The sequence below is a fragment of the Coffea arabica genome, chromosome 11e (assembly GCF_036785885.1).
Source record: "Coffea arabica cultivar ET-39 chromosome 11e, Coffea Arabica ET-39 HiFi, whole genome shotgun sequence".
Taxonomy (NCBI): Eukaryota; Viridiplantae; Streptophyta; class Magnoliopsida; order Gentianales; family Rubiaceae; genus Coffea; species Coffea arabica.
The window spans coordinates 61,374,147-61,385,446 of NC_092331.1; the positions used below are offsets into that span (position 1 = coordinate 61,374,147).

At 37.4% G+C, this 11,300-nt stretch overlaps 1 protein-coding gene and 1 pseudogene across 5 annotated transcripts; both read right to left on the reverse strand.

Annotated features, from left to right (window-relative positions):
* Nucleotides 1-478: 478 nt before the first annotated feature.
* LOC113719059 (regulator of G-protein signaling 1-like) lies at nucleotides 479-7,195 on the reverse strand (annotated as a pseudogene).
* Nucleotides 7,196-7,343: 148 nt separating this feature from the next.
* Nucleotides 7,344-10,900, reverse strand: LOC113719060 (uncharacterized). Of its 5 annotated transcripts, none has more exons than XM_072072554.1 (9): nucleotides 10,712-10,900; nucleotides 10,504-10,638; nucleotides 10,104-10,162; nucleotides 9,701-10,000; nucleotides 9,191-9,251; nucleotides 8,309-8,433; nucleotides 8,118-8,180; nucleotides 7,877-8,041; nucleotides 7,344-7,641 (listed from the first exon to the last, which is right to left on the reverse strand). In XM_072072554.1, exons 2-9 carry the CDS (start codon nucleotides 10,577-10,579, stop codon nucleotides 7,426-7,428), a joined length of 1,065 nt encoding a protein of 354 aa, XP_071928655.1. In that variant the 5' UTR covers nucleotides 10,580-10,638; nucleotides 10,712-10,900; the 3' UTR covers nucleotides 7,344-7,425. The 5 variants fall into 5 exon arrangements, with proteins under 5 accessions (XP_071928655.1, XP_071928654.1, XP_071928653.1 ...); XM_072072553.1 differs by having other exon boundaries at nucleotides 10,706-10,900; XM_072072552.1 differs by having other exon boundaries at nucleotides 10,741-10,899.
* Between the last annotated feature and the right edge of the window lie 400 nt (nucleotides 10,901-11,300).

An 11,300-nucleotide genomic window follows, 5' to 3' on the forward strand; every position in this document is an offset into this window, starting at 1 on the left:
TTTCTGCTTTCTGGCAAGGCCATTCACTGCAACCCCCCATTGTCACCTCGTTTCACTATCCAAACCAAATGGTTTCAAAACTCTCCTCCACCACCGCACTTTGCAGTTACTTCCATTAATGGTCAACAAAATGCAACAGATCGCAGGTGTCGACCAACCAACGTATTTTACAGTAGCATGTTGAAGCTCATCATGCTGCTACCATTCCTCGTAAACGCATGAAGACCATAATTTATTAGCTAGAAGACGAGTTCCATTTACAAAGTGAAAGAAACCAGCCCACAACCACCTTTTGACTGAACATTCCGTTTAACACCTTGTTTCCAGTCTTCCCTAGAAATTCCCGAACATTCAATTCATAACTGTGGTCCTACAAGATTGCAGCAACTTTAAGACCGTAGTTAATGGCAAACCTAACGAGTTCTGTACACAAGATACGGAAAAGAAACCAAACAATGCTAAGTAAGTAGGTGATTGATTCGAGTCTGAAAGATCCTACGTCTCAGTAGTCTCATCATTCATCATCACTCATCAAGAACAGAAAGTCACAACTTAAAAAAGAGAGTAACAATAAGAACCATTCGAGAATGATATATACACAGTTGCATCATCGGGCTAATTTGCTCTGTAGGCCCACAAAGTCAGTACACTATTATTATAGACTAGCGTTGCTAACTTGCTGGTGATTCATCGTCTCATAAATGACTTGCCCAACCAGTGACAGCTCAAATCCGTTGCTGACCTACCCCTAGCTTCAGCTTATCATCTTAGCAATCTCCCATTACCACAGAACAATACCCCTTGATGCTAAAACAGGAGAAGCTCCACATGGAAGGATGCAGAAATTTCAGCTGCAGCTACACAAAGTTGCTGTACGTGTAGAGGTCTAATAACATTTATACGGGATTTCCTTGATCCTAAGTTTGGTCTGAGAGCAAGACCTATCTCAAAATGAGGATTGTGTTGGAACACACAATAGGTATTATAACCCTACAGTATCGATCACATCTGAGGGTTCAATCAGCCTCATCTTTTCTCTTCTCCTGAGGGGGCGTTTCCAGAGCAAGCCAACCGGGGGCAGGTGCAGCTCGAGGAACTAACCAAAGCAGTCCCTTTGAAGATTTATACCATTAAGAGCATTTTGAGCCTCTAAATAATCATTTCATGTCGAGGTCGTGATTTCGACACTCAGAGCTACTCGGACTATGTTCCTCATGAAACGGGTCATCAGCACAATGGACAGAGCTTAACCTGGGAGAGAAATTCCAACCATTGACTTGTTCTGATTCACGACTGACTGTCCTCATAGCCACCTGTTCTCTCAGCTTTAAGAAGGATGTAGATGACCAGTAATCCTTTGCCAAGTTCTTCAATTTGAAATACAGAATATTAGTCAAACAAAGTGGCAAAATCACAAACAGAATGCATTTGTTTATTGCGTTAACCAATAGCATAATCAGCTAGCCTAGTATCCAGGCAGGAAAGGAATCAATTTAAAACTCTAGGTTAAACACCAACCATTTTCATTAAAAGCATCAGCTCATTTACTGCATTTTGAAAAAGAGTTGGTTGTGCTAAATCAAGCGTAGCCAAAATTTCTTGTCTGCTTCTGTGAGATATATTCACCTCCATTGTTGCACCTGCAGCAAACATGTTCATTCAGGATAAATATTCAATAAGCACCACAAGTACCATACATTTGTAGCACAATGTAGAAAAAAACCGCTTGTTAATCTACACAAAATCGTAAAGATAATTGGTTGCAGCATCTGATTCATTGGCATAGGCTTTCAAACTTCATACTTTTCAACTTTTACAAACAATCATTCTAGTATGATGTCATATGCTATTTGCAGAGATTTGTCCTAGACAAAATTCTTATAAAAAGGGGGAATCGTGCGGGTCAACTCATTAGGATGTCATACCTGAAACTATGTACGTCTCAATAATGTGTCGAGCCATGTAAATTCTTCTTGTGGGATCATTCAAAGGAATTTTGTCAAGCTGTTGCACGTCATCATAAAAATGGACGCTCTCCCCAGCTAAGCAACTACATAAGAACAGAAGCAAATATAATGCACATATTGTGGAGCAGGTGCATGCCAAAAATATTTCTAATGCAGAGCAGATACCTGTCTGCAAATTCCATGAATGATTGGCGGAATCTTCTGTTAAGAAGAAGCTTATCCAGAGGCTCATTAGGAGATATCGGCTGTGTTTGCTCTCCTTGTAATAGAAGCCCACTATCTAGTACGCCCAATGCGCTACTCATTGTATCACTTTTTTGGGGGTCTTTTTTCCTCAAGCTTATGAGTGAGACTAGTGGTTGAGAGATTGAAAGAGAAAAGAATGCCAGAACAAGGATGCTTGTCTGAGTACATGAAAAAACAAGAGAATTGCAAGTCAATACAGACAAAAATATCAATACGAGAAAGCAATTCCAATCCAAGAAGTTGCATTGATGCGGGTCTCTGGTAAATGAAAGATTGGACAGGTCGATTTCATAAAATAAATAAGATTGATTAACCTTACCGCAAATAATAACATAAATCTTGAGACAACTTGAAGCCATGCAATATCTTCATGGATCTCATTCAAAACATAAGACACCACCCATATTCCTTTAAAAAAAGAAACCCCATATGTTACAACTTGTATGACTTGGAAAAGATAAGGAATACCATCAAGCATCTAAAGCATGCATCAAAATGCTTTAAGAAATATCAGCACAAATTCTTTACTAATGCAAATAAAAGCAGGTAAAGAACTGCTTTTTTCAGTATAATAGCAGACTCTAGCTTCAAGAATGAACTGGTTTCCTATCAAGATATTTGAGCTAATTTTATTGTTTTCTGCAAACAGCAATTTCTTCCTCTTTAGTATTTTTTTTTTCCCTTCCTAGTGTCTTTTCCCTGGAAAAAGGGAAGGTACAATCTTTTTGCTTCTTCTGTTTTTGGTTCTGTGGAATATTCCAAGTTCCACATTGAGAATAAGAATAGTAATCCAAAAAATATGAACAATCACGATTGGTTATGTTGCCAACACTCAGAAAATGCACCATTTACATTTCCATATAGCAATTCTTGATGCATTGGGTCCACAAAAATGTCATCCAGTGCAAACTAAATCAAGTGAATAATATGAAAAATATGAAGAAGGAAAGCAAAAGCAGATAAAAGTGTACCGATGCAAGAAGTGGCTACAAGTATTCCCCGCCAGAGGTCTTTGACTTCACTGAATCTAAACTCTATATGATGAAGAGCTCTTGTAAAACCCACCAAAGCAACAACATATGATGCATGAAGGCAAATAACTGGGATGATCCACTGGCTTCCCATGTGGCAATGGTAATTCAGAGGCTTTTTCATGTGAATAACTGGACAACGAAAGTTTTTACATTAACAACACATGAGGTTACAAATGCAGGTGAACATGTTACTTAAGCAACAATATGCGAATAAAAGGTCAAATGCTGAACACTACTGACTACTGATGTTTGATGAAGAGCCTACCAACACACCTTTTAAGTGTGAACTGGCATACTCAGGCAGGTTCAATAAATAAGTTCATCAAATCAAGATCATTGCATGATATCATTAATCATATCTGGTGTTTAGCAGTATGTCATTGGAGCTTATGAGATTGAAAGAGGATTCCCAAAATGCTACTCTGGTCCTATTTGAAGACATAGTTGTTTTTCCCATCTCTGCCTGATGGTACTTGAAAAGGAAATTAACAGTCACCTAGGGAAGGGACAATTTTTTGAACTTCTAGTATCAATGCAATGCTTTAACACTCACTCTGTTCACTCAATAATAAACTCACAAGTAGAGTTTTTGATGTCTCTATGATCATATTGTAGAAACTGTATAAACTAGTTTCACTAAAATGTCTACCTTTTTTTTTTTTTTAAACTAAGACGTCTACTTGAGTTATGCATTCACTATTTAGAATTGTTAAAGTAACAGATAAAAAAAATTTTGGTGTAATGCTGTATGGATATCATTAATAAAAAGGCAGACTCCCCCCCCCCCCCCCCAAAAAAAAGAGGAAAAAGATGCCTAATGCCATCTAGAAATTCAAATCAAAGTTCAAAAGCAAAGGAAAGCACTTAAATTAGCCAATTGTACCTCCAGAACCAATAGTCCATGGCAACAGAATTAACGGAAGAAAAATATGACCTAATTGGTGGCATTCGTCTCCTGGTACATAAAATTGGAAACAGGTAAACAACATTTTTCTTCAAAAGGATGGAATCATATAAGTCTCATATAAGTGCAGTGTCAAACTGAATGATATGCTATCCTGATATGCCGAAAATAAGTCAAGATTAAAACAATGTTTCTTTTACAGCTTCTAAAATTCAATTGCTGAACCATTGGAATGACAAAATTTAACAATGCATTTTCACATTTTGGCAGGGTGATTCTTCCCATGGTTAGATCTGCTGCGATGCATGATTTTCCATGTGTCCACATGGCATGTTTTCTACATGAGTTTCACTTTTCTGTTTCTTCATAGCCACAGTTTTGTTCTCCTAGATCTCTATTCCAGGATTTTCTAGATAAAGTGAGCCATAGTGTAGAAGAAGTTATTGCGAACCACATTTGATCATTTCAACAAGTGAGTGAAATGCGTAAAGCCTAACTGTATGGGAAGTAGCCAATAAGAACCAGACTCACTTTACAAATATGTAGTATAACTGAAATGCCTGTACAATGCGACAGCTCAACAGTAGACCAAATCCCAGAGGCCCTTCAATCCACACTGAAAGAACACCAAACTATCAATCCTCTCAACAGATAAAAAGTTGAAAGAGAACCCAGAGCTAAGAGTCAAAATATCAAATGTCAATTGATGGAAAAAAGTACCTGCCCAAATGTAGCAAGATCTCCACCAATGTCTTTTAAACTTTACAAAATTAAAGGACATCTACAAATTGAGAGGACAAAATCAAGTAAGCAAACATCACAAAGAAACATTCAACCAAAAAACTAATAAATAAATAAATAAAGAAAAGATCTTCAAATGACACAAACAAACAAAATAGACACATTACACTCCATGGAGACGGTCATTTCTTACCACAATTGACAACAGAAGGTTGAAGCTGGCCATAACTTGAATTGCTACAAGCCAAAAGCTGCTGCCGTTGGGTCTTGGAACTTTGTGAATTATATAGGGCAACGTCCACTTTACAACAAGCCTGTAATGACAAGGCAATATGGCATGTAAGTGCAAAGAGATGATGATTAACAAATAACAAGCACGCAAGAACATCAATCACAAATCAAACCTAAAGGTGCAGGATCCAACAGCAAAGTCGATCTTACCCCATTTCATACTTTAAACTTGGGTAATGTTTACAAGATATGATGCCAGTATAGCAGAAAGAGGATAGAAAGGGGTTGAAAAAAAACAAGGGATGTTCTTCCACCTATATGCGTAAGACAAGTCATTTTTGCGCAGACTTGAAAGTACATCTCCATCTAAACAAACACTGACAAGCCTTCTAGAAAAGTCGGGAAAATAGCAAAGACCTTAAAACGATGCACCTTGAACAAAAGACTAGCATTCAAGATAGAGCTAATTTTTCCAGACTAGACAGTTTAGATTAACAAAAGGATACAGAAAAGAAATAGTTTGTTGTTTTTCACTTCCTTCGCCTGTGACTATACTTTGTTAACCCAATGGTACAGAGTTGAAGAGCATTCAACAATCAACCAAAAGCCCCTTGCCTTCTGCAACAATTTTAGTTCGACAAGTTTACCCGTTTCCTGTGTTCCCTTAACTCGATTCATTCTTTTACATGTCTTCTCATACCAAGAATTAACTCCTTTTATTTATCAACAATAAAGTACTAAAATTTAAGTTTAAAGACCAGGCTTACTAATACTCCTCTCTTGCATGTTCATATTACACTGCCCACCAGCACTTATGCCAAGAAAGTTATCAGCTTTCATCACTCCAAAACGATTCCAAATTCAAAATTAAGAAGCTAATATGTTTTGACAACTTCGGGTAAAAAGTCACGAGCTTTAACCTCTAAAAAGATACTACTACTAGCTTACATCCAGAAAAGTCAGAACCTTACAGTAATAATTGAGCAACCCACCAATATTTTGCTCTACAAAATCCATTATCCACCAAAAACAAGCTTCATTTCCCCCAAACTAGTAATATGCAATATCCCAGTTAACATGAATCCGAGATAAACTCAAGATGCACATTTTATGATGCATCGAGAAAATTAAGTCAATTTGAAGTAGGAACTCACAAGAAAATAGAGAGAATTGAGATGGAGACAGCTACATAGTCGCTGGGACAGCCACCCTCGAGGGCACAACTGGTCATCTTTCACGATGAGGTGGAGAATTACTTGGAGCTGCAGATGGCCATTAAACTGTTGGTGAAATTGCCTTACAGAAGTGGGTGTGCGATTTACGAAGACAAAGCACCGTAATTTCCAAGTGCATTGGAGCCCCCATTTCCACGTGCTTGGTGTTTGTTCGACCCTAAAGCAAGATGGGTACGATAAGTTTGCGTTAGTCTGCTGGTGTTTAAGCTTTATGAGTCAGAAATTATTCAACTACTTTTAAGTAAAAGTGGAAATCTTCCCGTCCATGGCAAATGAAGTAGAAAAATAAACATGCTGATGTTTTGGATTTAACGTTTACTAGCCTCTTCAAATGATTCATTAGTCAATCAGAGCCATCTGTTTTCTCGTTTTCAAGTGAAAAAAAAAAAAAAAATTGACCTGAATTAAATATGCATCGAGTTTGAATCTCATTAGATTCAACTTCGATATAGATTCGACCCTTCAATTACTTATATATATATATATATTTTTTTTGATATTATATATTCAAATATATTATTACTAAACACTAAATATATACAAATTACAAATTACAAAATACATTTGATATATTAGTTTGCAAGTGATTCCAATATATCTGCAGGCTTATGGCACTTCACAAGAGAGTGGAGGCAGCATTTTTACGTTGCAACCAAACAGCCTTTGCATTTTGCTGGTGCATGCAGCCCATTCAGATGACCCTGATATTGTCAAGTCAATTTAGAAAGAACCATCATGAAACACATCAAGATAAGGGATGAACTAAAGATAACGCTGAGAAGCAAGAATTAAGCAAGACTTTTTTAAGACTTGATTCCATCAAACATCGCATCCTGGAAATGCTCGACTACGTTATCAGAATAGTTCAGTAACACCATATGACCTATGCAGCTGCAGTTTCTCCACAAACGGATCTGTCATTTTCATCACCCGTCAAACCATTGAAACTATCTTCAATAGGCTTATTTTTTCCAAGTTCCAGTAATGACCAGTCAAAGCAGATTTTTCCATAAAGCATTAAACATTTAATTGGATAATCATCCATATCATATTCATTACTCTAACTTCTAAATGTACCAAAGCAAATTTAAACCAGATAATAAGTACAAACTGACAAACTGGCGCATCCCGGCACCTTGTGCCAAATCTATTTTGATGACTTTGATGTGTATCGCCCCATGATGCCACCAACTAAATTGTTCATTGCATGAGAAGCCATTGGCACGATGATACTTGAGGACACAACTGTGGCATAACCGTAAGCAAGCCCGACAAACATTGCCCTGACAAGAGAACCAAATGTTATTCAAAAAAATCAACCAGAGTTCAACAGATAATGCATTAGGTAGTCCGTCAATGAGACACTGCAGGAGCATCATCAGAAGGACCAAAGACTTATTTTCGTCATTTGGCCACCATGACAAATGAACTTAAGACTAGATGGAAGAGACTTGCAACGAACAGCCAGGGTCTTCTGAAGGGAATAGAAAGCGTCTTTCAATTATTTGTTAAATTTACCAGACAGCAAAAGAATACTTCCGACCACTTCCCAAATGCAGTATCCCAAATAAAGCAGCAACCGCAAAGACACTCTTCCAGTCCATGCCAAAAAGGGGCAGTAATGCACCACGAAACAGAAGTTCCTGCTCTAGCAATAGAGGTATTGAAGATCATGATGTCATCCTTGAACAAAAGCAGAACTTCAAATCTTTGGTTCAAATCTACATATACAACTGTAGTATGCTATCCTCTTTTGTACCTCACTAATTCCTGGTAGAAATGCTACAACAATGTAGTCTGAAGGTTCTAGCGAGCTAAGGACCTGCAAATCAAATCAAGTCTGAATAAGGCCACATATAATGCAACAAACAAACTAGCATTGGCTCAGGATCATGGTTATTGAATGACGTACAAGATCAACTAGAAACTGTAGAGGACTAATGCAGACACCTGCTTATTAGCCGCTTCACTAGACTCAGCAAAATCCAGCCAGATATTCAAAAGTAGGTACCTGCAAGATGATATTAGGATAACTAGTCCCACTATCAACTCAAGATGCCATGTCTCGAAGTTTACTGCAAAGAGTAGATCTGATATTAGCAAATTTCGTAAAAAAATTGAATACAAAGAAAAGTTTTAAGAAAAAAAAATCAGTAGAAGCACAATTGTGATTTTAATATTAACCTTAACCATGGACCCATCCCATCAACTCAACAAGAAGCAGCATTACAGAAAGTCCAAAAATCTAATTTACTCATCTGCACCACCCTCAAAATTTCAAACCATGATAAACATTTAGATTGTAAAACTTTGTCCCAACACGACATTATATCTTACCAAGACCTCACTTCGTTATGATTCATCAATGACAAAGTTTACAGTAATATCAACTTTGTAACAAAACAATATTATGTCTTCGACACACCTCACTTTTTTACATTCATTATTGTCCATAGTTGCTAAATCCAGGCACAGAAGGAAAAGAAGAAAACGGGGACAAAATCCTGCATGTATTATTCATTTGTTCAAAAATTCTATGAAAATGGCAAGTAAGGGCACCTTGAAATTAGCAAAGATTTAACATCGAAGTGAAAGTTAGGACAGTGGAGTTTCATGGATCATTCTCGAGTGCTACAGGATATTCCAATGTTATGGACCCTACAGCGAAGTTGGAAAAGGTGGACAAACATTGATAATAACAAGAGATGTTTTCCTTCAAATGAACAATGGGTGGAAAGTATGAACAGTCACATGGTAATTAAGCAAGATAGCAGTCCTGCTTTTGTGCTAATTAATATAAAGCAGAGGAAAAAGATTGATCCTTCATCATACATGAAATTTCTGACGATGCATCAATGACAGGCCATCCCTTTGTGGATGCAAAATGAGAAACCTGCAAGTCCAATCATAACATTGGCACCTCACAAGGATAAAATGTATCAATTCAAACAGGTTGACAGCAGCAAACTAGGCAGCGTAAACGAGAAACAAAGAAAGAATGAAAAATAATAAAAGGAAGAAGAAACCACCCACCTTGTAGCAGATGTGTGGCAGAGTTGGTGCTCAGAAGAGATACAATATAATGTGGAACAATTGACTTGAAATGCAACTGAATGTCTTTGTTTGACATGCTACTAGGATTGCAACAAAATTTAAAGAAACAAAAAAGACATATACATTCTGAGCACCCATCCAAAGAATCTTTAATCAGCAGCATTACTTTTGATAACAACTTTTAGAGAAAGGAAAGGGATGTCTAGAACAAACGACGACTAGTTGTCCAATTTAATTACCCCCCCCCCCTCTCTCTCTTCTGGTGAAAGCTGGAAAAAGAACATTTACCTGCCTGATAACAACACCTAAAGTTCCAATTAAACAGGAAGTGATCGTGCATGCCCGAAGAACTGCACCTCTGGACGGAATTAGAAGTGTACTTTGCCCCTCTGAGTGGTTAAAGGAGGATGTGTTGCTATTTTCTTGAATGTAATTATCTGCGAGAGGTGGTGTATTTGATACTGCATCATTTTCTTCCAAGACAGCCTTATTTGATGGTGAAGTATCATACTTCTGTGATTTTTCCTTTTTCCTGGACTTCTTGACTGAATTCCGACTAGCAAAAACTCTTAAACCAACTCTAAATCCCTGCAAAATTTAAGACAGAGAAGAAGCTTGTTAACATACAGAACACATGGAACTGAAAGAGTTATTCATTTCAAGGATAAAAACAACAAAATCGAATACCCACACTGAAAAATCGAGCAGGCGACATCTCTGCTGAATTACGAGGGCCAACAAATTCCATACCTGAAGCATGTATTTAGGCAATCAAACCCCACTGTAAATACGAGTAGAATACTACAAAGCATGATATGATGTTGGCCGGGGAACGAATCATGAGAGTCACAAAAAAAAAAAAAAAGCCAACTTTTATGGACAGGAAGGTACAAATAAGCAGACACATTAGCTCAAAACATAGATATATTCCACGTCCCATGAATGTTTATCAGGATGAAGAATTAACGAAATAAACAAACCCCAGCATGAAAATTTGAGGGACTGCAGTTAGTGCTCGGTCGCTTCATCTACTAGGAAATGACAGAATATAGGTGAAATGAAAATTAGAGAACGTAGGAATCTAGAGCCACCTAGAGGTTGAAAGACGGATGCAGATAAATTGTATGGTCTTGACTTCCAACAACAGTTCAGAGTGACAACTTCCATCACTTCTGTAGCTTGAAATCAACGGCCGCCTCTTGCAATAAAACTCTTCCTCTTCTTATCTGTTAAGCAATTCAGTCTCAGCATTAAAAGGTTGCCTACAAATACACAAGAGTCTGCAGTTTTTACCAGTACTTTTTAGAGAAGCCATCATGAACGCTTACTATTATTCCTTCAACTTCTTCAGCATCAAAGCAGTTGAAAAGAGACTCTTGCTCGAGCTGAGAAATATGGTCCAACGTTGTTGCCGAAGAAATTCGTTTGAGGATTTTTAGTGGTGGACATTGTAAAACCGCATTGAAAGCTCTGGGCCCAACCCAGGAGTGAGACGGTTTATTATGGTTATCTGATTTTACCACAGAATTTACACTACAATTTTGGTTTTACTATATGTAACGAATTATATATAATTCTGATTGAAATTAACCATATTTTGGTAAAATCACCCTATCACCATATTCTTTTTATTTTTTTTGGTTTCTTTTTTCTTTGTCCCTTTGTGGGGTACGCTATCCATTTGCCACTTCCATAGAAATCACTCGGTCAAATCTGTTCTGCAATCTTTTTCAAATTTTCCACTAAATTTCCATTTGATCAAGACTCTCTCATATTCTTCTCCAACCCGAAAACTAATATTTGATACCGAAGAAAACGCTTTCCGAGTACTAGCGATTTTGCTGAACTTGATTCAAGCCCTTAACTGGGAGGTTGGATTGGAACTGCT

What these genes read in the sequence shown, in the direction of transcription:
- LOC113719060 (XM_072072554.1), bottom strand. Translation starts at nt 10,579, where the DNA reads ATGGAAGTTGTCACTCTGAACTGTTGTTGGAAGTCAAGACCATACAAT. An exon ending in CGCCTGCTCGATTTTTCAGT is followed by an intron (nt 10,001 to 10,103) that starts GTGGGTATTCGA and finishes TAAATTTTGCAG; the next exon opens with GGATTTAGAGTTGGTTTAAG. An exon ending in GTGAAGCGGCTAATAAGCAG is followed by an intron (nt 8,181 to 8,308) that starts GTGTCTGCATTA and finishes TTTGATTTGCAG; the next exon opens with GTCCTTAGCTCGCTAGAACC.